The 22,541-nt window shown below is 34.8% G+C and overlaps 2 protein-coding genes across 12 annotated transcripts in view; one reads left to right on the forward strand and one right to left on the reverse strand.

The window, feature by feature from the left end:
* Positions 1–5,702, forward strand: part of LOC134845999 (spondin-1-like) — a 66,240-nt gene extending 60,538 nt beyond the window's left edge. For all 11 annotated transcript variants that reach the window (XM_063863152.1, XM_063863153.1, XM_063863159.1 and 8 more), the window contains 3 exons: positions 1,423–1,528; positions 2,674–2,861; positions 5,198–5,702. In XM_063863152.1, coding sequence (XP_063719222.1) covers positions 1,423–1,528; positions 2,674–2,861; positions 5,198–5,400 — 497 coding nt within the window. In that variant the 3' untranslated portion in view covers positions 5,401–5,702. The remainder of the gene's footprint in view (positions 1–1,422; positions 1,529–2,673; positions 2,862–5,197) is intronic.
* The window catches only part of LOC134845998 (protein fantom-like), a 39,459-nt gene continuing 22,617 nt past the window's right edge, over positions 5,700–22,541 (reverse strand). The window contains exon 2 of the mRNA XM_063863150.1: positions 5,700–6,858. Coding sequence (XP_063719220.1) covers positions 6,606–6,858 — 253 coding nt within the window. The 3' untranslated portion in view covers positions 5,700–6,605. The remainder of the gene's footprint in view (positions 6,859–22,541) is intronic.

The following is a 22,541-nucleotide window of genomic DNA, read 5'->3' on the forward strand; positions in this document are numbered from 1 at the left end:
TCAGCCTTTGGTGTAAAAGTATACATAAAAAAGTATCAAAATGTACCCTTTGTAAAACTTTGGGTATCAGATTTGAAGGATGCTGGCATCGAAAGTCTGGTTTTAGGTTGGGGATCTATGATTGGTCTGATAAAGTGGTACGCATTTTTTAAAAACATAAAATAGCACAAAATTTTTTTAAATATATATTTAAAAAAATAGAAAATTATGAAAATTGTTATTTCCAAAAAAATTGTCCCCAACTGAAACTCGTCTCGATTAGGCCATCAAAAACATACTCAAGACGAACGCCAAAAAATGCTCATTAAACGAAAAACTCAAAACAAAAGCAAAAAAATTCTTAGACAGATGCGAAGTAAAGCGCAGCTGAGCTTCGCATCTGTCTAAGAATTTATTATGCTTATATTCTATATTTTTTGTTAAATGAGCATTTTTTTGGCTTCGTCTTGAGTATGTTGTTGATGGCCTAATCGAGATTTTTTTCTGGAAAGGTTAATTCATTTTCAGAAAACAAACGATAATTTAAATACCAGCACTAAATACGTTTTTACAATTTCTAAAGCGGCCACTAAGCCGACAAAAAATTGATAGATGACAAGCTGATAACAGAAAAAAAAACAATTTATAAGAAACTTTTCTAACTGTTTCACATTTCCCTTTCCTTTTTATCATCGCTTTTCCGCGCTAAAAGCTCTGTAATTTGTCCAAAACGAGAAAGTTTTCTGTGATGCGTACAAAGCTAATGCCTCGAAAATTTTTGATCGAATTGTATAGCTTTGAGCGCGAGAAGTTTCAGGACCGCTTTTTAAAACTTTAAAAGTTTAGACTAATGTAGGAGTTTCCTAAAATAAAAATAGTGTATAAAAGGGAAATTATTGTCGGATGGTAAAGTCGGGAAGCTTCTTGTCACATACTTGACTTCTCGTCAACCATTTGATTCAATCAATATAGTGGAGGAAACTTTGACTTCCTTCAATTCGGTGACGGACCATTTTCATTCAGTCGAACCCATCGCGGAAAAATTATATTCCATAACGCCTGTTGAAAGTCTGAAAACGCTGTTTTTTGGTCGCGACAGTCTGGAAAAATCCCATTCGTGATCGCGTTAGTCTAGAAATAGCGATAAACGGTCACGATATTGTCTGAACATAAAACCACGAGTTCGACTTAGGTTGATTTAAGCGGATGCATTTTGCTTCAGAGAGTGGTTTCGATGCTAATGATTTACCTTATGAAATTTCACCTCCATATAGACCTAGAACTTCAACGCAAACTTGCAAGTTAGGCTGGAAAACAGGATTGATTTTGTAACCCAAGCATTGCTAGTTTATAATGATAATTGATAACTCTAAACCATAGAGTGAAAATCAAATTCGAAAAACTTCAGTTTGTCGGAAAAAACTCAGTCAGTATTTGTTTTAGATTACGATCCAGGTTTTGCTCCGGCGGCAGGGGACGAGGCGACGGACCCCTCGCGGTACGACTATGCGGATGAACACATTGGAGAGGGTTCTTTAGATACCAATAGGTAATACTACGGATCTACGTAACAATCTCTCCCCCCTTAAAAAAGGGGGGGGGGAGATTTTTAAGTAGATAAAAACAGTCGAATTTTCGACCAATCAGAAAGCAGCAAAATTAGAATCTGCAATAGAAAGCGCTGTGCTAATTTACTGTATTTATTCACAGGGGGGAGATTCTTAAGTAGATACCATAAGGTGGAGATTGTTAAGTAGATCAATACTACTATGGTGAACAAGTTCCGTTAAAAAACAATCTTCACAAGTTAAAGCGCAAAAAATGTTATCATAAAACCGTGCTTAAATTGAACAAATCGGTACTCGTTTAAATTAGGTGCACAGATTCAAGGCCTCCGTGGAAGGTCAATATATGAAATTAGTGATAAATTATTAGCTTTCTTGGGAAAAAAATGTAATGATCTTCAAGATGTTTTCAATAAATTGCTATCACAAAAGCAGTTTCTTGGGACCATCTATTATTCTTGAATATCGGTGGGTCCCGTCTAACATATATAGTAGGAGCGCGGTCAAAAAGTAGACAACTTTTATTTCATCCAGGGGCGGATTTAGGGGGGGTGGGGCGGACACCTCCCCCCTCAGGGATTCGACCCCACTGCCGACCCTAAGGGTCCCCCTTTTTTGAGATATCCATTTTTAGTGACGGACACTAAGTTTTTCTAAGGGCGCCTTAGGCGCCAATATGTACTAATTTTGAGGGTAGAGCGCGCGCCGACAAAACGCGATTTTTTGGTAAACATTTTCCAAAAAGTGCCTAAAAACGCCTTTTTGGCCTGTTTTTTCAAAATTTTGCCAGCGGCGCAGAAATTTCGGCCAAAACAGGGTCTTTGTAGTGCTTGGGAGGAGCTCAGAAAATCCCCCTTTGTAGTGCTTGGGAAGAGCTCAGAAAATCCCCCCCCCCCATCCCACTCTCGAGAAAATCCTAGATCCGCCCCTGATTTCATCAGGTCAAAAAGTAGACAATTACTATATTAACCTATCAGAATTGAGAACTGAAAGCAAACTCAGGGAATAAATAATTATTTATTTCTTAAGTTTGCTTCTTTTTCTCGATTCTGATTAGTATAGTAGTTGTCTACTTTATGACGTGTCTACTTTTTGCTACATAACCCATAGTAACAGTGGCCATTAACAGACTGTGCATGTGGAGCGAGTGGAGTGATTGGGGGGAGTGTGAGGCCTCCTCCCGCAACGGAGTCTGTTCCCAGTGGGGCACTCAGAAGAGGAGCAGGAGCAGCAGTTCGAATCCAGTCTACTGCAACGTAAACAGTGGACTCGCGGAGGAACAGACTACTTGTGTGCTTCAATTGGGACCAGAATGTGGTGAGCAATCCACCAAACTTCATCAAATTTTGGCTTTTCTACCGTTTACCCCTCCCCACAACATTCCATTTTTGGTACGCAAAACACAAACGTCAATTTTGGAGAGTAATTTTTGATTTAAGAAATTTTATATGACAAAATGTCAACTTTTGCGGTAGCCGTTTATTATGCAAACAAGCGTATCCAACGCAGCGAGCTGCTTCGACGAACGCAGATATACTACAACATAAAGCAATATAAATTTGATAGACAGTTAGGGTGAATAAATTGCTGTCAGTTTTTGGGAAGATCAACTCGACTTTTCTAAATTCTTTTTCCGAGTTTTAATTATGAAATTTTTTTTAACTTTCTAAATACTACAAATAGATAAATAACTTTTGCTCTAAATTTCTTTGCTCTATCGTTTCTAGATCAAAAAATTGCGAATTATTTCTAAACTTGAGCTTTTTAAATGTTTTGTATTATCACCATCAGATCTCGGAAATTTAAAAAGTTTGAGCAACCAAAGGTATGTATGCCACACCTGCAAGTGCTGGGAAGCCCCTGACATTGCCCCACCAAAAGGTCGACAATTTCAAATTTTCGAATCAAAGGATAATGTGCCTCAAATTTGAAAATTGAAAAACTTGAATGAAATTTGTTGAAGAAATTGTAGGCTAAAAAATCACAAAATTTTATTGCAAATGTGATAAAATCAATTACGTTCAAAACAAAAATAAGAATTGGGCTTAACTCTATCCATTTTTTTCTGATAACCAATAGATGAAAACGATAAAGAAATTTCGATCAAAAAATTGAGATACAAATAATCCCGGTGCATATACAAAACAGTCCCATTCAAAACAGTCAAATACAAAACAGTCCGATTTAAGGTCGCTGGTAGGCGCACTACGCGCGCGTCCCCTCTTCGCGGCGATAAGCGGTTCTAAATTTCGTATAGAAAACTAACCTCTGTTGGCAAGCTCGCAACACTGTTTTTCGGACTGTTTTGAATCGGACTGTTTTTTCGTTCATTTTCATAATTTTCCGGACTGTTTTGTGTTGTTCTGTTTTTTTACAGCCACGAAAATGTACTCGAAAACTGTTCATTAAACCTTGCAACTAGACAATGTGCATATCCAACAAGAACAGTCGGGAGTTAAAGGCCCTTCCACTAATTGCTTTAGCATAAGATTAAAAAAAAACGAAAAACAAAATTTCTAAAACAAGAACGCAAAAATTACAAACAATTGCCACAAAAGAACTTGCCGAAAACCTATAGAATTTGAAAGCCTATGAAAATAGCCCAAATACATCAAAAATTATTCGCAACGGTAAGAGAGCTAGATCACAACAAAAAAATAACATCAAAAAAACGCCAAAAAACACGAAAAATATTCAAATAATAGTCTATCTTGCAAGAAAATCTAGAAATTTATCAATTTGCATTGACACATTGAAAAAATACGTTAAACCATCAACTTCAATCAATTTTAATTAAATTTGTTCAAACCTAAGACACAATTAACTAATTTTAACTTTAACTTAATTTACGCACTTTTAGAACAAAAAAATCAGAAAACATTCATCCGACTAAAATTTTTTGCGAAAAAATTCAAAATTGTTTTTTTTTTCTAACAGAAAACTTTGGCGCCTATAAAAACCAAAAAACTATGAACTATATTTACCCTCATGAAAATGAAGAAAAAAAGCATTCAAAAAATTTACCAAAAAAATTAGAATTAAAAACCCGGCAAAAATTGGCGAAATCCATAAAGCCGACAATCACTTACAACCAAAAAAAAGTTTTTTTTTCAGCTGTAAAACAAATATCAATTCAGGCGTTGAAGCCAGCTGTTGATTTACAGATGAGATGTGCAAGTGGAATAGAAATAGAGATGGATTTGTAGTAACCCTTTATAAGATTTTTGGCTACGTTCATTGACTTTTACAACTGCAGGTACCGTACGTACATCCCACTTTTTGATTTTCTTCAATTGAAAAGTTCAAACTTCACAGTAACAAGAAATTTGGCATAAAAATATGATTTTCACTCTTTAAACCTTATATAATGTAATTGAACATTTCAAGGTAATTTGACATCAGATTCCGATGGATTTGAGAAAATGTGGTTGTAGAATGGTTGTAGAAGGGATGAAGATTTTTTTTTGGGCGGGGGGGGGGGGGAAGGTGGTAGGGGAATAAACAGCTGTTAATGTGTCCTTGGTTATCCGGATTCCTGTTTCTGTAAGACTTCGTTCATCTTTCTCGTTCCGGCCCAAACAATGTGTCATTTGTTTTCGCTTACCGTGATTATAAATTATGAATTTAACTCCAAGTTTGTTCGTTTGATGCAGCAAAGGATTGTGTGGTTGGTCAATGGACCGAGTGGTCTTCCTGTTCCGGGGGCACTTGCAGAGGGGGAGGGGGAGAAAGAGGGGAGGGGAGACAGACTAGACAGAGGTCCATCTACGAGCAGGCTCAGTTCGGGGGCAAGGCTTGCCCTGGAGACAGAGATCTAGCGGACAGCCGATACTGCAAAGACACTAGGCCATGTTAATTTTATCACGCGTCAACTCGCGAGAATGAAATTCAAGTTCTTCCCCAAATGACAACACGCCAAAAACGTTGAGGGTCAACTCATCAGAGAAACTGTCACATTTATAGCTGATATTAATCATCATAGCTTCTATCACTTTTATTATAATCTTTATTGTGTCTTTTCATTAGTAACTATTCCCTCATTAGCGTACAGGAAAGAAGGAATAGCACATTTTCCAGAGAAAATACTACAACTTGTAATCCTAACTGAAGCTATGAAAATTATCTCAAACGTCTTGACGTCATATCAAAATGTAGTATAGCAGAAATTGAATTTATTTTACATAGACATTTACATATTTAAATGTTGTATTTTTGATCAATCTAATATACTGTTAAAATTATTTACATCAATTCTGATTTGTACATTTCAATTTAGCCAATTATTTACAATTTTTCAAAACGCTGCAAAATTCTTTTACAAACATGAATCGACAAATTTAACGCAAAAAATGAACTATTTAAATCTCAGCAAAGAACATCATCGTACCAAAATACTTCAACTTCAACCTTCAAATGGTATCTACAAAGGATATCACTGGTTTTAGGATTGAAATTGAAATTTGCGTCAAATACGTGTTTGTTTACCTGTGCTAGGCCTTAAATGTCTTAACTCAGATTTCCAGTTTGCTCAGATGGTAAATTACTAGAACAACATCAAAGAGCAGAGCAAAATACACTCGACAGGGGCGGATTTAGGGGTGGGGGGCGGATGCCGACCAAAAGGGTCCCCCTTTAGTACTATTTTAAGACATCCAATTTTGGCTAAATGTCCCTAAAAACTTTCTATGAAGGCGCCTATAATTTCTCTAAAAGATCCTAAAATTTTTCTAAAGGCGCCTAAAAACGCGTTTTTTTGCCTGTTTTTTTAAAAAGAACGGTTAAAATAGAGTCAGTGTACTGATTTAGGAATCAAAATTTAGGAGCTCTGAAAATCAAATTGGTTGACCAGGAAAAGGTCGACAAAATTTTGGAAAATTTTTAGAAAATCCCCCTTCGAGAAAACCCTAGATCCGCCCCCCTGAAACTCAACCCAAGACAATACACTTCTAATTATCAATTGATCGACTACATTTCGGAAATTGCCCAGTGGTTTTCACCCGGGCTCTGCTAGTTTGACGTTTGGATGAGTAGTGGGTGGTGCTAATAATTGGATTAAGACAGTTAATTGTCGAGTAATTTGGCTCTGTCTTTTTTCTCCTTCAGCTCACTGTACACACTCTTCAGTGCACTCAGTCCCTTGACAGTGAGTTTGATAGAGCCCACTTGCAGTCCATCGGTGTCTGCGTCTCTCAAGTCGAAGTCCCTCTCTATTATATTCTCGTTTTTATTCAGCAGATCCAACACACTCACTTCCACAAAACCAACATCCGCACAGTACCCGTCTTCCTGCTTGGGCTCAGCCACCACGTCGAACCTAGAACAAAAAAACTAACAAGAGTAGCCGGTTGCTGTACAAGAATCACAGACTGTTCCGAGCAGTTACTCAAAAAAATAAAGAAACATTTTCTTAATGTTTCTTAATAAGAGATCGTAACTGGGAAAATTTTGTAAAACAATCATCTCGTGATATGTCTTTTTTAATGAAGAAACATGAATTGGCTGATTTCCTGATTAAGTTAAAACAAAAATTTGAAATATCAAATATTGTCAACAAAAATAATATTGATACTGCCCACAATAATTTTAATGAATACCTAATTGAATCAATAAGTGAGTTTGCCCCTCAGCGAAACTACATCCAAATAAAAATTCAAATGCTCTATGGTTTACTAAACAAGTTAAAAACTCCCTTCTGCGGAGGAAAGAATTGTATTAAATTTGGAAATGTGACAGGAAAATTCGAGTAAAAAAGAAGAGTTTATTAGAGAACGACAAGAACTGAAAAAAATTTGAAAGCAACAAAAAGAGACTATTTTACAAAAAATTTAGTAATTGTATCGTAGACTCGAGACAGCTTTATAAAGTTTTAAATAAAACAAAAGGAAGAAAATTCAAGTCATCTCGTATTGTATTGCAGCTATATCTGTTGATGGTAGCAATGTGTCTGATTCTTCCTCAATATCAGACATTTTCAATGAATTCTTATTAATTGGATCTAATTTAGCTAAACCTATATCAAGTAGAACCAACCTTTCATATTGAAAATGCTGCTAAATCAATTTACCTTTTCAACTGTTCTTTCCAAGAGGTCAAAAGTGTTATACCAGCTTAAGGCCCAAACAAACTTCCGGAATCGATGAAATAAGCAATTTGCTGCTGATAGAAAGCGGTTACGTTATAACTCCTTGTTTAACATTCATAATAAACCTTTCTTTCAATTCTGGTGTATTTCCGCAAAATCTGAAGTAGGCAAAGATTTTACCTCTCCATAAAACTGATAGCAAATTGGATATTAATAATTACCGACCGATATCTCTTTTAAGCAGCTGTAGCAAAGTAATAGAAAAAATTAAGAATTTTCGTTTGTACAATTAATTTGAAAAATTCGATTTGCTCTATGATAGTCAGTATGGGTTTCACGAAAACAAATAGGACAAGCGATGTGCTAGCGGAATTAACTGAGCGCATTCGTTTAGGGATGAACGGAAAAATTAGCGCTAGTTTTTTTGTTCATTTAAACAGCATTTGATACGCTTGATCATAAAATTCCTCTACGGAAATTAGATTGCTACAGTATACGTGGTAACTGTTTTACAAGGCTTGAAAATTGTTTGGCCAATAGGTATTAGTGCGTTCAAGTCAATAATCAACATTCTGACTGGTTGCCCATAAATACACGGTTACATCAGGGCTCCGTTCTTGGCCCTCTCCTTTTTCTTATTTATATTATTGACCTGCAAATCTCAGCGACTGTTTCAAACGTCTTTCTTTATGCTGATGATACAAATGTGGCCTGTAAAATTTCGTGCCTTGATCTATTTCAAAAAGATTAAACGAATGTTTTCAAATGATTATGTGCAATAAATTAACACAACTCAGATAAAAACAACTTTTGATAGAAATGATAGTGCTTGCAATCTTCAAACTTACCTAGCTGAAATAATGTATGAGCCGAGGCCATCCTGTAATCACCTGGGTGATATACTGGATTGCAAATTGTCGTTTGTTTCATATTAAAAAAAATTAAACGAAACTAGGGCGTCATTGTGGCATTGTTTCAAAAATGCCTCATTATGTTCCAACATCAATTTTACTTAAATACTACAACTCGAATATCAAACCAATAATAGAATACGGCTCGCTTGTGTATGGGGAATCAATTTTTCTCTTGAACCAAATTTATGTTACAGCGAAAAATTGTCCGACCGAATGATTTTTTTTCAAGAGAAAGTATGGCAGTATAGCACAGTATTTCTGGGATTACAGAATCTTAATGGTGCATGAACTTTAAATATGCGATTTATTGAAGTTTTGCTCCAATCTTTGAATCATTGACACCAACAATTTTTCTGAAACTTAGTGTTTTCTCTGAAAAATTTTATGTATAGAACCAGAAATTCCAAAAAACAATTATTTGTTTCTCTGTTTCGTAAAAATCAATCAAAATCATGCTCTCTAACTAAAAGAGGTACAAAATTGTTGATTATAATGAGCAATAACAATCTGCTACCTGACAAATTGGTGGAATGACCAAAAATGAAGAAACAAATTTCGTTTAGAAATTCGAAAATAAGTTTAAACCTGAAAAGATTGATTTAGCTCATTCCATTGTTAATTAACCTTTCATATTTACTTATATACTTTTTGAACACATTGAGTAAATGCTATCAAAGCACCCTTTCAGGGTTGCAATTATTATCCGAAAAATGACCCTCTGATATCGTCCCTTTTCAATTTTTTTCGGGTTTTTTTTTAACTTGAATTTTTTAAGAAAAAAAACTTTTTTAAATTACTTAATACTGGGATTAAATTATATGTGATTAGCAATCACGCGAAATCAATGCAAACTAAACAGTATTTGGCTCTTAATTAGGTATATTTCTTTCAGAAAGCATTATACATCCTCTGCCTCTCATAGATCCTCTGCGAATAGCAGAAATACCAATTAAAAATTAATATTATAGGTACATGAACTCAAAGAAAGCTTACTGACTAAAGAAATACCCATTATTAATTAATATTACAGGTACATGAACTCAAACAAAGCTTCCTTCCGTTTTTTCTCTTATTTTATTTAAACTAGCGTGTAACGCACCCTTAGGTGCTGCTAAAAGCAATTGAGCAGTAGAATTTGGACGCAAAATTGGCAACTCCATAGAGTACCCTGACAGCACCTAACTATAGGGTAAGGAATGTCAAATTTAAAAAACCAATTTAAGTTTTTTGAAAAAATCACAAAAACGTCATATCTCGAAAACTACAAGGATTTGAGCAATCATAATTGGACGCAAGATTCGCAATCCCTGAGAGTACCCTGACAGCACACAATTACAGGTTAAGGGATTTCAGCTTTGACAACAAAAATTAATTAAAGTATTTTGAAATTTTATGAAAATCACAAAAGTTATATCTCGAAAACTACAAGAATTTTAGCAGCCATATTTAGAGGCCAGAATCGCAACCTCCTGAGGGTACCTTTACATATTTCAAAAACAAGATTGATATCTTCAAAGTTTTGCAACTTTTTAACATCTATTTTTTTTTGAAAATTTCGGAGAAAACCATAAAAAACGTCATATCTCGAAAACTTTAAGGCTTTGAGCAATCATATTGGAAGGCGAAATTCGCAACCACCTGAGAGTACCCTCACATATTCCAATTAGAGAATTGAGATCTCAAAACTTTTGGAATTTTTCAGGTTTTCTTTGAAAATTTCGGTAAAAATCATAAAAAACGTCATATCTCGAAAACTACAAGGATTTGAGTAGTCGCATTTGGCGTTAAAATTCGCAACTTCTGAGAGTACCCTGGCAAAGCCTCACTACAGAGATGGTTATTTCAAGTTTTGTGAAACTTTTTATATCTAAGTTTTCTTACAAGTGTTGAAAAAATCCAAAAAAAACGTCATATCTCGAAAACTACAAGGATTTCAGCAGCCATAATCAGAATCTAACAACAGTAATGAGATCATCCTCAAAATCTCAAAATTGCCTAGCTCGTAAACTAAAAAAAAATTGGTTACTCATATATGGAGGCCAGAATCGCAAAACCTGGGAAAAATCTTTCAATTTCCTGGTTGCTCATTTCAAATTTGATGAAATAAACACGGAATTTAAACTGGAAAATCGATAAAAAACTGAATATTGCAATATACGACATAGCTTAAACGTGAAAAAATTCTTTTGTTTAACATGCAAAAATAATACGTTGAAAAAGCTTAAACATGGCGAGATAGTGCAGCCCGCATTTAAATATATAAGAGCAGAGATGAAAGTTGAAAAATTGATCGACGGGTAGACAGACATTATCAAATTAATTTAAAAAGCAGGTATACAGACAGACAGATAGATTTAATTTGGTCTCGAAAGAAATATTGAAAAATTAATTGAAAAATTTTCTTAAGCATTGCAATATATGACATAGCTTAAACATGAAAAATTCTTTCGTTAAACATGCAAAATTTTTATGCTTAAACATGGGAGATAGATGTCACTCGCATTTAAATATAGTATAGATAGATATAGATATAGCTTAAACATAAAAAAATTCTTTCGTTAAACATGCAAAATTATTATGCTTAAACATGGGAGATAGCTGTCACTCGCATTTAAATATAGTATAGAGTTATCACAAAGTTGTGTTCGGGTAGATTGTACCTTCAGTCTATCCAATCCATTCTGGTATTTTGTGCAAAAGTTATTTTGAGTTTCCTAAAATACTTAAGAATTACTGTTTTATCTGTACTTATACTATTATGGAGAAATAAAGTCTTTCTTTCTTTCTACATATTTTCCTTTTCAATTTAGGCCGTTTTTGGGTGCATTGTAGCTTAGTGGTAAGGGGTTCACTTGAGATTGTCAGAACGTTTAATCGATCCCCTGCCAAGTAAATGATAGTGTGCGAGGACGGGCTCGTTTTTAATTTCTAGCTTCAGGTCGACCTCATCCTGACCAATTTCGGCTGCATCAATGATAACAGGTGAAATTTCTAGACGCAAAAAATGGCCTTGACTCGCATAAAAAGCTTCGCTCAACAAACTAACTCAGTCTGGAATGAGAGAAATAAGAGAAACTGACTAAGCTTAGAAAGAAGGTACGACAGCCTCTAATAGATTCTCTGCGAATAGCAGAAATACCCATTATTAATTAATTGTAGGAACATGAACTCAAAGAAAGCGTACAGCATATGCACTGGCCTTGACTAACCAGTTGTCTTTCGATAATGAATGAACAGAACAAAAAATATGAAGAGAATTTCAAAAAAAAAAATTGGTAAACTAAGTTTTCCATAGCTTAAATTGCCAATTTTCATATCAAAAACCATTATTCGCTCGCTTTACCCTGTTAAAATTGAACTTAAAAATTCAATACGGTTTTCTTGACACCGACAAAACCTTTTTCAAAGTTTATAGCGTCGATCGATTGAAAGAGATTTACTACGATATAGCACTCGACCCATTCAGATTACTATTTTGCGTGGCTCTTGATTATTTGAGGAAATACAAAAACACACCCGAAGTCATAGTTCCCTTCCACTTTCAATGGTTGGAAAAAAAACAATTTCCAATTTTATCTTTTTCCAAAAGCAATCTAGTTTAGTAGCATAAAAAACAAAAGTTGAATAAACCAGTCTCTTAAATAAGCTTCAAATTGAGCTGACTGAGGACTGTTCTTCAAAAAAAAACAGCTTGTGTTATAAGGAAGTTTTTGATGCAATTTGCTCAAACTAAACAATATTGAGTCAATGGATGGTGCCTAGTGAACAAAGAGCTAAATTTTTACGATACAGAAACTCCCAAACATAGCCAAGGGATATTTGGAAAAATTTAACTGAAGAGATATGCAGTGAGTTAGGACCGAGGTGTAACTCATAGAGTAATTTCGGATAGGGTACACCGTCTGCTCGTCACGCTATCTTATTTTCGGCCGGATAGATTCGTGCAACTTCTTAGTCTAATACCGATCCTAATCTTACTCTTATACTATCTAGTCTCAGGTTGTTTAACTAGTCTCTGCTAGGCTCAATAGATCTAGGGTATACTGGTTTATTGCGGCTGCTGAAGTGCTCGGGAGAGTCCAACTAATTTCTAAGTTAAATTCAAATCTCTCTGGTGCTGAAATTACAAGTAACTTCAGCACTTACAAATAAGTGGGTTGTTAGTTAGATGGATCATGATTGGTTAATATTAAATACTTTACATTGGTAAAACATTTAATTTATCCAATCATAAAATATAGTTTAGATCAGGTTCCACCCATCCGGGTTTTACAGAGTTTTTTAGAACAGTTCTTCTGTAATTCAAGGGTGGATGATGGACGTTGGTATTTGGCGAACATCATAATTTTCTTTCGCTTCTTCTTGTGACAACGACTGAGTCTCTGCAACAAAGTCAATTCTGATTCCAGAATGGTTGGCTATGTCAGGTTTTTCTGTTCTGCGTGGAGAACTTCTTTTGTGTATGATCTAGTTTGGGAATGGCGTGGAGATTGTGCGTGGAGGGGATGCCTGGTTACTCGGATCTGTACGTATACTTGAACATCGAGGTGGTCATTGGTCTAGTTCAATGAAGTCCTTTTCTGCGAAGTCAAGTCGTACTCTAAATCCTTTGAGTTGTGATTGTGAGCGGCATATCGATTGTAGTTGGTCATTCTCTCTCGAGTGTAGTGAGGTCGTCTTGTCTTTTGATGTTCGTCCTTGGTGTTGTATTCTGATCTATATATTGCATCATGTGATTTTACATTTTATAAAACTTTTATTAGTTTAATATTTTTTTATAATGATTTTAGTTAGTTGTTTTCACAAAAGCTTTTTGTTTAGTTCGGTTATTTTGAAGAGTTACTCACCCTTGAGTAGCTCTTATTAAAAATAAAGGTGTGGTCACAAAGCGTGGATGTAGCGCGGTGGGTTAGGCCGGCTATAGAGCATGCTCAGGACGTCCTTCCTGGTGGGTTAGGCCAGGTGTGGGAGTATGATTTCATGCGGTTTTTGTGAGGGGTCCTGTTATGTGACAACGTTTTATGTTGGGTTTGTTGTGGTTTTACTTATGTCTTGTTGGTTATGTACTTTTTCCAAAAAGCAAATTGTTTGTGGTATGGGTTTGTCTTTCGACTTTTTTGTGTTTTATTATTTCTTTCTAAGACTTTGTAATAGTCTTCAAAAGAATAAATTATCCAGTTTTAAACTGGGTTAATCCGGTTTGGGTACCGTTGGTTTCCTTTTCTAAGTCATGCTGTTATTCTATGATTTGTGGTATTTAGTAAGCTGCGTTGGTTAGTTTTGTTTAGTATATGATTCCTTTCCAACCGGGTTAAAGGAAAGTTTGAAACATGTTATTGTATGTTAGAGTTGTTGAGTGTGAAAACTTGAAACTGAAATTCATTATTTTAAACAATTCTTCGTGGGCGAGCTGTGCGAGTGTGGATAGAATTTCTGTGCGAATGAATGAAAATATCAAAAGGTTAGTACTGCAATTGCATTTTATTAATTTACTACATAGAATTTAGAAATTTACTGCTAGTTATGGGGGAATTTTAAGATACAAATTTTCATCATATGTAGATTTACTGCTTTTGGGGGGAAATTTTATAAATTAATTTACTGCATTGGTATTATATTTATTTAATTGTTGGTGCAAAAGTTTAATAGGGTCTTAAACAGTTTTGAAGAAGTTTGCTATTTTTTATTTTTCTTTTGTGAATTTTTCAGATGATCTAGGATGAAGGCTAAAAATCTAAAGAAAACATGAATAAAGAATGGTGAGTTTTTTAATATTTCAATTAGTTAGTTATATTCATTTAATTCATACTTACCTGTTAGTCGTCGGGGAAAAAACCGTGGGGGAAGATGTCGTGAATTAGTTCTGAAGTTGTTAGTAGTTTAGCTAAGATGCGGATGATATTTTTAGTTTGAAGCAGTGGCCAAAGCAATTGAAGTGCCTTAATAGTGGTTAGTTCTTCAGTGCCTACTGCAAACTCATAAGGTGTGTTTTGGATTAAGTTATATAATTTGTGGTTAAATTTAGTGTTGTGGATGAATTCTAAAATTGGGATTTCTATAGGTTGTAGGAATTCGTGCGGGATAAGGAAGGGTCGGGATTCTTCGGCGTTGAAGGTCTTGGTAATGGGACAGAAGATGTACATTTGGGTTATGGGGTCATAATTACGAAGAATACCATGGAGGTTAGTGTCTTTAATACAGTATGTGAAATTTAGGAAATACGGTGAAGTGTATTTTGAATTGATGAATTGGAAACGATGGTGTGGTTGTCTAGAGGGTGTGTGGAGGTCAAAGTGATTTTGGATGAAACGATAGTAACTGTATGTATGTGTTTGTTTAGTGCGCAACATAATATCGTGTGAGCAGTGTAAATCTCTTTCGTGTGGTGCAAGGAAATGAAAGGTTAGTGAAAATATTTGGAAGCGTTCTTTAAAACTTTCGTATGCTTGTGTGTCTGTTACTGCTTCTGAAATAATGTGATCAAACTTGCGGTCGAAGATGTTTAGTGTAAATATATATGGTGTCTTGATGATAAATTTCTCGGTGATTTGTGGATTAGCGAAGCGATCGTCGTCTAAGAATTGATCTTGGTTAGCTCTAATGATGTTGTGATCGTAGTATTCTAGTGTATATTCATTAGCTCTAGGTGCAGTGTGTATTTTTAGTGATTTTTTATATCCAACGTAGGTAAATTGTCTAGCGGTTAGTGGTGTAGTGAGTTGATATAGCATGTCCTTGTTTCGTTCTATATCGATGGAAGTGCTGGATAAAGGTAAGCAAAGAGGGTTAGTGAAATGATAGTATGAGGTCCAAGAGAGAGTGGGCATTAAAACGTATTCATCTACAAAGTTGCGTGTTTCGTTAGCGTCGTGAGGGGTGTTTAAAGTGTATTGTGGAAACGAGGGTAAGGTGATAGCTAAAAATTCTTTAGTGTTAGTATGCTGGGGGTGGTTGATGTATTCACGGGCTGTTCCTGGTTTTGCTGGGAAAGGATGGTTGGGGAATTTTCTTTTAAAAGTGCGGTAAGCTCTATTAGTGTTTAGTGAAGATATAGTGGATGTGGATGATGGTGTTAATGATTCAGTATAATTTGAAGAGGGTGTAGGGGGATTGGATGAATTTGTAGTGGAGGAGATTTGGTTTATGGTCGGGGTGTTAAGGTGGTAGGGTTGCTGTTGGAGGGTAATAAAATTATCTAGCTCTGGGGAGATTCGGGGGGTGTCTGGAGAATGAGATGATTGGTCAGATTGGTATGAGGAGTAGGTTGGGGTAACTTGGGAAGCATAAGAGGGTGTCGGAGTGATTGGGTCAGGGTTATTGGACAATATGGGTTGAAAAGGAGGTTGAGAAAAATTAGAAGGGTTATGAAAATTATTGGATGGGGATGGTTCTGAGTCGGCAAATTCATCGGGGGTTTCAATATTCGGGTTATTTAGCTGTGAGATGGAGTATAAAACTGAAATATGTGAGTTAGTGTCGGAATTCATGCCTGATGTTGCATTGCTAGATGGAAAATCGGGTGGCGGAAAAGCAAAAAGTGGTATGATTGGGATTGAAGAGGTAAGATTGGTTGGATGGGAATTTGATCGGTGTAGTGATCCAAGTTGGCGGCTCATCGTGGGCTAAAAAAATTATTATTTTGAGATTGAAAAGCGGTGGTATGGGGCTGTTCAATAATTTGTTCATAAGTATTATCATCTTGTGACTGGTGTGTCATTATATGTTGGACGGGACTTTGTGATGTATTGAGTCGAAAATTTGGATTATGTGTGATTGCTAAATTTCGAAAATTTCGTGGGACTAGGGATAGTGGATGGTTATTTGGTAGGGGTGGTAATTGTGGTGCCGTTGGCTGTGTGTCGACATTGTTATGTTCTTCGTCGTATGTATTTTGTCGTGTTGTTATTTTTGTGTTATATTCTTTTATTTGTGCGTCTAAAAGAATTTTGTTTATAGATGTAGAAAAGATTCCAAAAAATCCTGCAAAGAGTATGCGTGCTACGCTTGCTTGTCTGTTTACTTGTGTGTGTATAGCACATGTATTGTAGATTCCTTTTAAGAGTGAGAAAAGAAATCCAATAAAGTTAAACATTGCGTATAAAATAGTCAATTTTTCTAAGATGTAGTAGGGCCATCCTAGAAAATCTAGGATCTCATTTTTGAGTGTAACAAAGCTAAAAATGTTAATTGGTGATATATCTTGGGGACGGTATTTTTCGCCGTTTAGATATATATAATCTTTAATGTCTTTAAAATATCCGCTATAGTCTTGGGTGTAGATATCGGCAAAACCTGCGGTTTCTGCAAGTTTGCGTAAGTTTTGGTCAATTGATTGTCTTTGTATTGTGTCCATTTGTGTTAATAATTCCTGGAATTGTTGTGTTCTAATGTGATGTTGAATATCTGATTTTGAGTATATTCCTATTGATTGTAAGTCTATATTTGGGTTTCGAGCGATAGCGCGAATGCTTTCTGGTGAAAATTTTTTGAGTGATTGCATTAATGTTGGATATGGAGTGAGAAGGTAATATTTATTTTCATCAGGGTTTAGTTGTACTACATTGTGGCTATTTTCTGATCCACATGGGACTGCGGTATCCCAGAAATAGGTTCTTCGTGAAAGTGTATCCACGAAATGTACTTTATTCTTATAAAAGATAGGGATTCTTTTATAACATCGTTTATCTTCAAAAACGTAGAGTGGTGATACTTTTTTGGTACAAGTATAAAACCATAAGATGTTTCCTTCGTAGTCTAAAAAATTTGATCTATTTCCTGATAATAAGTATCCTGCATAGGGTATTTTTAATACTGCTTGTGCAAGTGATTGTAATATTTGTGTCCGTTCTAATTCGCATAGTTGGTGTAGTGTTTCTAATTCGGAGAGTGACATTTCTTGAAAAATGCGGCTAATTGTATAGTCTAGTTTCATATCCAAATGAATATCATAGTGGATATTACCGAAATATGTAGTATTCATTAGTGATAATTCTTGTAAGCGTGTGCTTCTGGTGTCATAAGGTTTTAGATGTCCACCAGGTTGTCCGTTGCTTTTTTCAAAATTAACTGGTATATAGGATGTTCCTTCGTTTAGAGGATGACCTGTGGCATATGGGTCGATTTTTACTTTTCCAGTGGTCATGTCGAATCCTTTTTCGTATTCAACTAATATTTCAGAGTATTGTGTTCTGTGAAGTGGATTCCTGTATTTACATGCAAGTTCTGTTTCTTGATATATTTGAAAACGTGTCAATTTATTTTCTATATTGTCTATGTTTCTAAAATTAGAACTTAGTTTTCGTGATGGATGGACTTGTTCATATGGAATTGATTGTATAAAATATTTTTCGTGAAATTTTATCATACGAGCGTGTATTTTTGCTACTTGAAATGTTGTACATGTATCTTCGGGGAACCAAACAATTGTTGCTTGTGTTCTTGTTGTAGGGTCGCAATATCCTTGATCATTTTTACAAGGTAGTCGGATTCCTTGATAGATCATTGTATTATCAGATAAATCTCGTGTGAGTTGTATTTTTTCGAGTTGTATTTTCCAATCGAAAAACATTATTTCTTGGTATCCTTTATTTTTCGTGTCTGCTTTGCAGTTTGATGGGTTATTTATACCAATGTGTGGTATCCAATGTTTATCATGTAGGTCATAGGTTAATCGTCCGTGTGCGCCGTTATACGGGTATTTTTCGTCTAGTTTTATATGTCCTTGGTGTCTTTCAAGTTGTGATTGGTGTACAGAGTCTGAAAAAACTTGAAAATTAACTAATTTTCTTTGGGAGTTTTTATTTTGTGTGATGTTTAGTCTAAGTAATTCATTTTTACAATCGTCGGGATTGAGATGTAAAAGGCGTTCTATATTACTTTGATAGAATGATTCATGGTCAAGTCGGTTTTTGTTGCCGTTTGAGACTTGTGAACAATGTACTTTCTTTTCGGAAAATGTCGCTGTGAATTTATAACCTGTAACTGTTGTTGCTCGGGCTTTGGAATAGAGTGTTGCTATTATATCTGTGGTTTCTATAGCTTGTGGTTCTGTTTCACATTGTGATACTTGATTTATTGCATATTTGTGTAGTGTTTTTTGTTCATTTTCTTCGCAATCGTAATGTGTTACTAATAAATCTTGTGGTCCTGTACGAGGGGAAGGGTTTATGTTTTGATTTGAGGTTACTAGAAAAAGGAGTTGGAGAAAAATTAATAATTTTAGAATATACATGTGTATGATAATCCTGAGTATGGGTTATAAAATGTAATGTAACCAATTGTGTTTTTAGTGTATCTGTCGTATTTATATATTACTTCAGTAGTTATAAACGGTGGTGGTAGTGATTGAGCTGTTATGTTAGGTGGATTTAATGGGTAGGGATGTTGGGTAATGTTATTTAACTTAACTGTGATTTCAAACTTTAATTGTAAACTGTTTTGTTGGAGTATTTGAATATTGTGATCACGGATATCGTTATGAATATCTTGGCGATATTGTAATCTATTAAGTGCCCAGTTATGAAGGCGGTTACTTTCTTGATGTTGTCCAAATAATGGTGGAGGTGCTGTGAATGTATTCCAGTCTAATCTTAAAGGAATATTTATTGATGATTGTTCTCGATATCTGGCGTCGAGATTATTTGGAAAATTTAAGTTAAAGGGTGGTGGTGAAAATTGGCTTATTGATGGTGTTGATGGTAGTGATAATGTTTCTGGTAGTGATGAGGATGTTGTTGTATCCGTAGAAATATCTATGGGGTCATTGACTAAATTTGGTTCACCTTGTGTAAATGAATGTGTAGTCCAATATGGCAGTCGTGATGTTAGGTTTGGGGGGTTAAAAGGATTTTCTCGTGCTTGTTCAGATGTTGGTGTTGAACCTAAGTAGTCTGAAGGTAGACTTGAAGTGCTTCGTTGTGAAAAAAGTGTAGGAGTTTCTGGTGTGATACCAGTGGTGTTTTCTGGAGTGGTTTGTGATGGGGATTGAGGTATATCAAAATGAACTCGGGGAGTTTGAAAATTTCTATTTCGTCGAGGATGTATAATTTGTCTATTTATTTCTGTTGTGTTTTGGTTTTGACTAAGGTTTCGTATTCTGCTTAGTTCTTGTGGTAGTGTTGGGTAAAGATTGTATGTTGGTTCACTTAGGGATGCTTGTCGTTGAACTGGTTCTAGTGGTTCAGATAAACGAGCGTGCCGTTCTTCAAAAGTGTATGGATTGTCTTGAAAAGAAATTCGTGTAGATGTTTGAGGATTTTGAGTAGTTGAAGGTGGTGTTGGATTATCTTGGGATGATGTCGGTGAAGACTGATTCTGTGACTGTTGGGTAGCAATTTTTGATGGATTTTTGAATTTTTACTTTAGTGGGAAGGTTTATGTTTATTATAATATTCTTCCAAAAAAATAATTAGAAAAATTGTTGCTAGGGCAAATGTGATGATTGCTTTCTTTATACATTTACATATTGTCAAAATGAGGGATGATAAAAATGTTATGAAAATTACAAACAATAAAAAAATATCAGTTCTACTGAAAATTGTTCGTATCATTTAGACAAGTTGTGAAAATCGTACCTGTGGATATATTCAAGGGTTTTGGAAAGTTGGAAGAATAGTTCGAGTATAGTGTAGAAAATTTAAAAAATGTTACAAAAAATGATTAAGATTATTAGAAAAGATTCAAGTATATCAAAAAGAAATATTATAAAGGTTTCAAGTATTGAAAAAAAATGTTTAAAATTTATAAGTATTTGAGCAACTGTTTGAGAGAAGAGCATTTAAGAAATGATCTCTTGGTCGAATATTTTTTGCTGTTTGAGGCGATTTTCTAGTGTGGTCGAATTATTTATTAGTTTTTTGACAAGTGGGTTGAGTTTTGTAAAAATTTGTTGGGGGCAATTTTCATGGTGACTGGGAGGTCGTCTTTTTCTTTATTTTTGTTTGTCAAATGATCCGGGGTATGGTGAGATTTTTATACTTTAGGCTAATTAAAATCTTCATTTTGTTACTTTAGGCTAATTTAACAAATTTGCTTTGGGGGTATTCGTGGTCTGAGTTGGGGAAATATTGTTGATCTTTGGGTTATTAGATAAGGGAGGGGTACGGTATTATGGTGATATTTATTTTAGTTGTCAAGTTGGAGTGGTTTGCTTATTTTTGACCTGGAGGTCGTAAAGTTATAGTTATAGATGTGCCTGGAGTTCTATATGATTCGTCTAATTGGTCTTAGTTTGAGTTAGAGAAAGTGACGGATTGGATGAATCCAATTGGTCTATTTTGAACTAGAATTATTACGTACTTGTCAGCATGTTATTTTGAAAAATGTAAATGAAAAATGTTTCGGAGGTTTCAAGATTGTGAAGCAAATGTTAAAATTACTTTTGAAATTCTACTTTCTTTAAAATTTTAGATTGGGGGATGAATATTTTATAGTTTTTACGTGGTTGATTTCGGAGTCTTGTTGTTTTTCTATTTTCTGATTTGTCGATTTGTTCTTGGGGTATTATTTGTTCGGTCATTTGTCTATTTTTTCTTTGTTTTGGTGATTCTTTATGGTTTTGTGTATTGTTTTTGGTGGCGGTTGGTTTTGTGTTTTGATTTTCGGTGGGGTTATCATTTTGTTCTGTGTTTTTCAGATGTGGTTCGTTTTGAATGATTTTTAATCCTGTGAAAGAATATAATTGAGTTAATTCGCGGAGTGCGTATTCTTTTGGGTAATAAGGTAATAGGTTGTTTCGATGCTGAACGATTTCTTTTTTGTTTGAGTCGGTAATTTTATATGTGACATCAGTGGGTTTTTCAATTATTTGGTAGGGTCCTTTTCGGAGGGGTTGTAATTTTTTAGAAATTCCTTTTTGAGTATTAAAATTAGGTATTAAAACAAATGTTCCAATTTTTAAATCGGAAGCTGGTGTAAAACGTGAATTGATTTGGTCATTTATGTTTTGTCTTTGTAATAACTTTTTCGTTATTTTTTGGTAAATTTCATTGTGTTTCTTATCTCTATTTAAAATCCATTCGGTGTGTGTACCGGAGGCTAGTTTAAGAATTTGTGGGTGATGAAAATGATCTTCATCGTGCGTATGTAATGGGAGGTTATAACAAATTGAGTCTTTATTTGGTTGACAATAACCTTGTGCGTTTTTATGGGAATTTGCTGTAAACATTATTGGTTTGCGTGGCTTTTGGTTAAAAACCATTTCGTATGGTGACATTCCTAAAGTTGTCGTGATTTGTGAATTATATGCTAAGGGAAATAATTTTACATCTGCTGACCATTCGGTATATTTTGTATCATTTCCGTTGATGATACATCTAAGATATTCTTGTAGTGAACGGTTCATACCTTCGACTAAGCCGTTTGTCCAAGGTGCATGAGATGTACGTGGTTTGTGTTTAATGTTGTATAAATGACATAGTGTTATTATTTCATTATTTATGAATTCTGTACCATTGTCTGTAACTAAAATTTCTGGTAGTCCGAATTTTGCTATCCAGTGTTCATAAAGTGTTGTATATGCGTAATAAGCATTACAATGTGGTACTGGGTTAAGTGCTGCATAATGTGTAAATGCGTCAACAATTACCATAATGTAGGAGTTTCCTTCTGATGAGGGTGAAATTGGTCCTTTAGTATCAAATGAGATACGATGATTAAAGTACAAACTTTGTCCTTTAAAATCTTGTTTTTGTGCTATTTGTTTTTGATTTGGGTAAGGTTTATTTAGTTGACATACTATACAGTCATTGCATAGTACTTTTATCCAGATTGGTGCATTTGGGAAGTAAAAATTTTGTATAAAATTTGAATATGTTTTTTCTGATCCAGAGTGTCCTTTAATATTTTGTGTGTGTGAAATATTAAAAGCTATAAGAATCATACTTATAGGGAGACATGGAACTGTAGATTCATTCATGTTATACTCTAAAAGGTCTGTGTTTTCGTTAATTGTTGTGTTGTTAAATTTGCGAAAGTATCGGAGGAGTGTTTTGTTTCCTAGAA

This window comes from Symsagittifera roscoffensis, chromosome 5 (genome assembly GCF_963678635.1).
Source record: "Symsagittifera roscoffensis chromosome 5, txSymRosc1.1, whole genome shotgun sequence".
NCBI classification, from domain to species: domain Eukaryota; kingdom Metazoa; phylum Xenacoelomorpha; order Acoela; family Convolutidae; genus Symsagittifera; species Symsagittifera roscoffensis.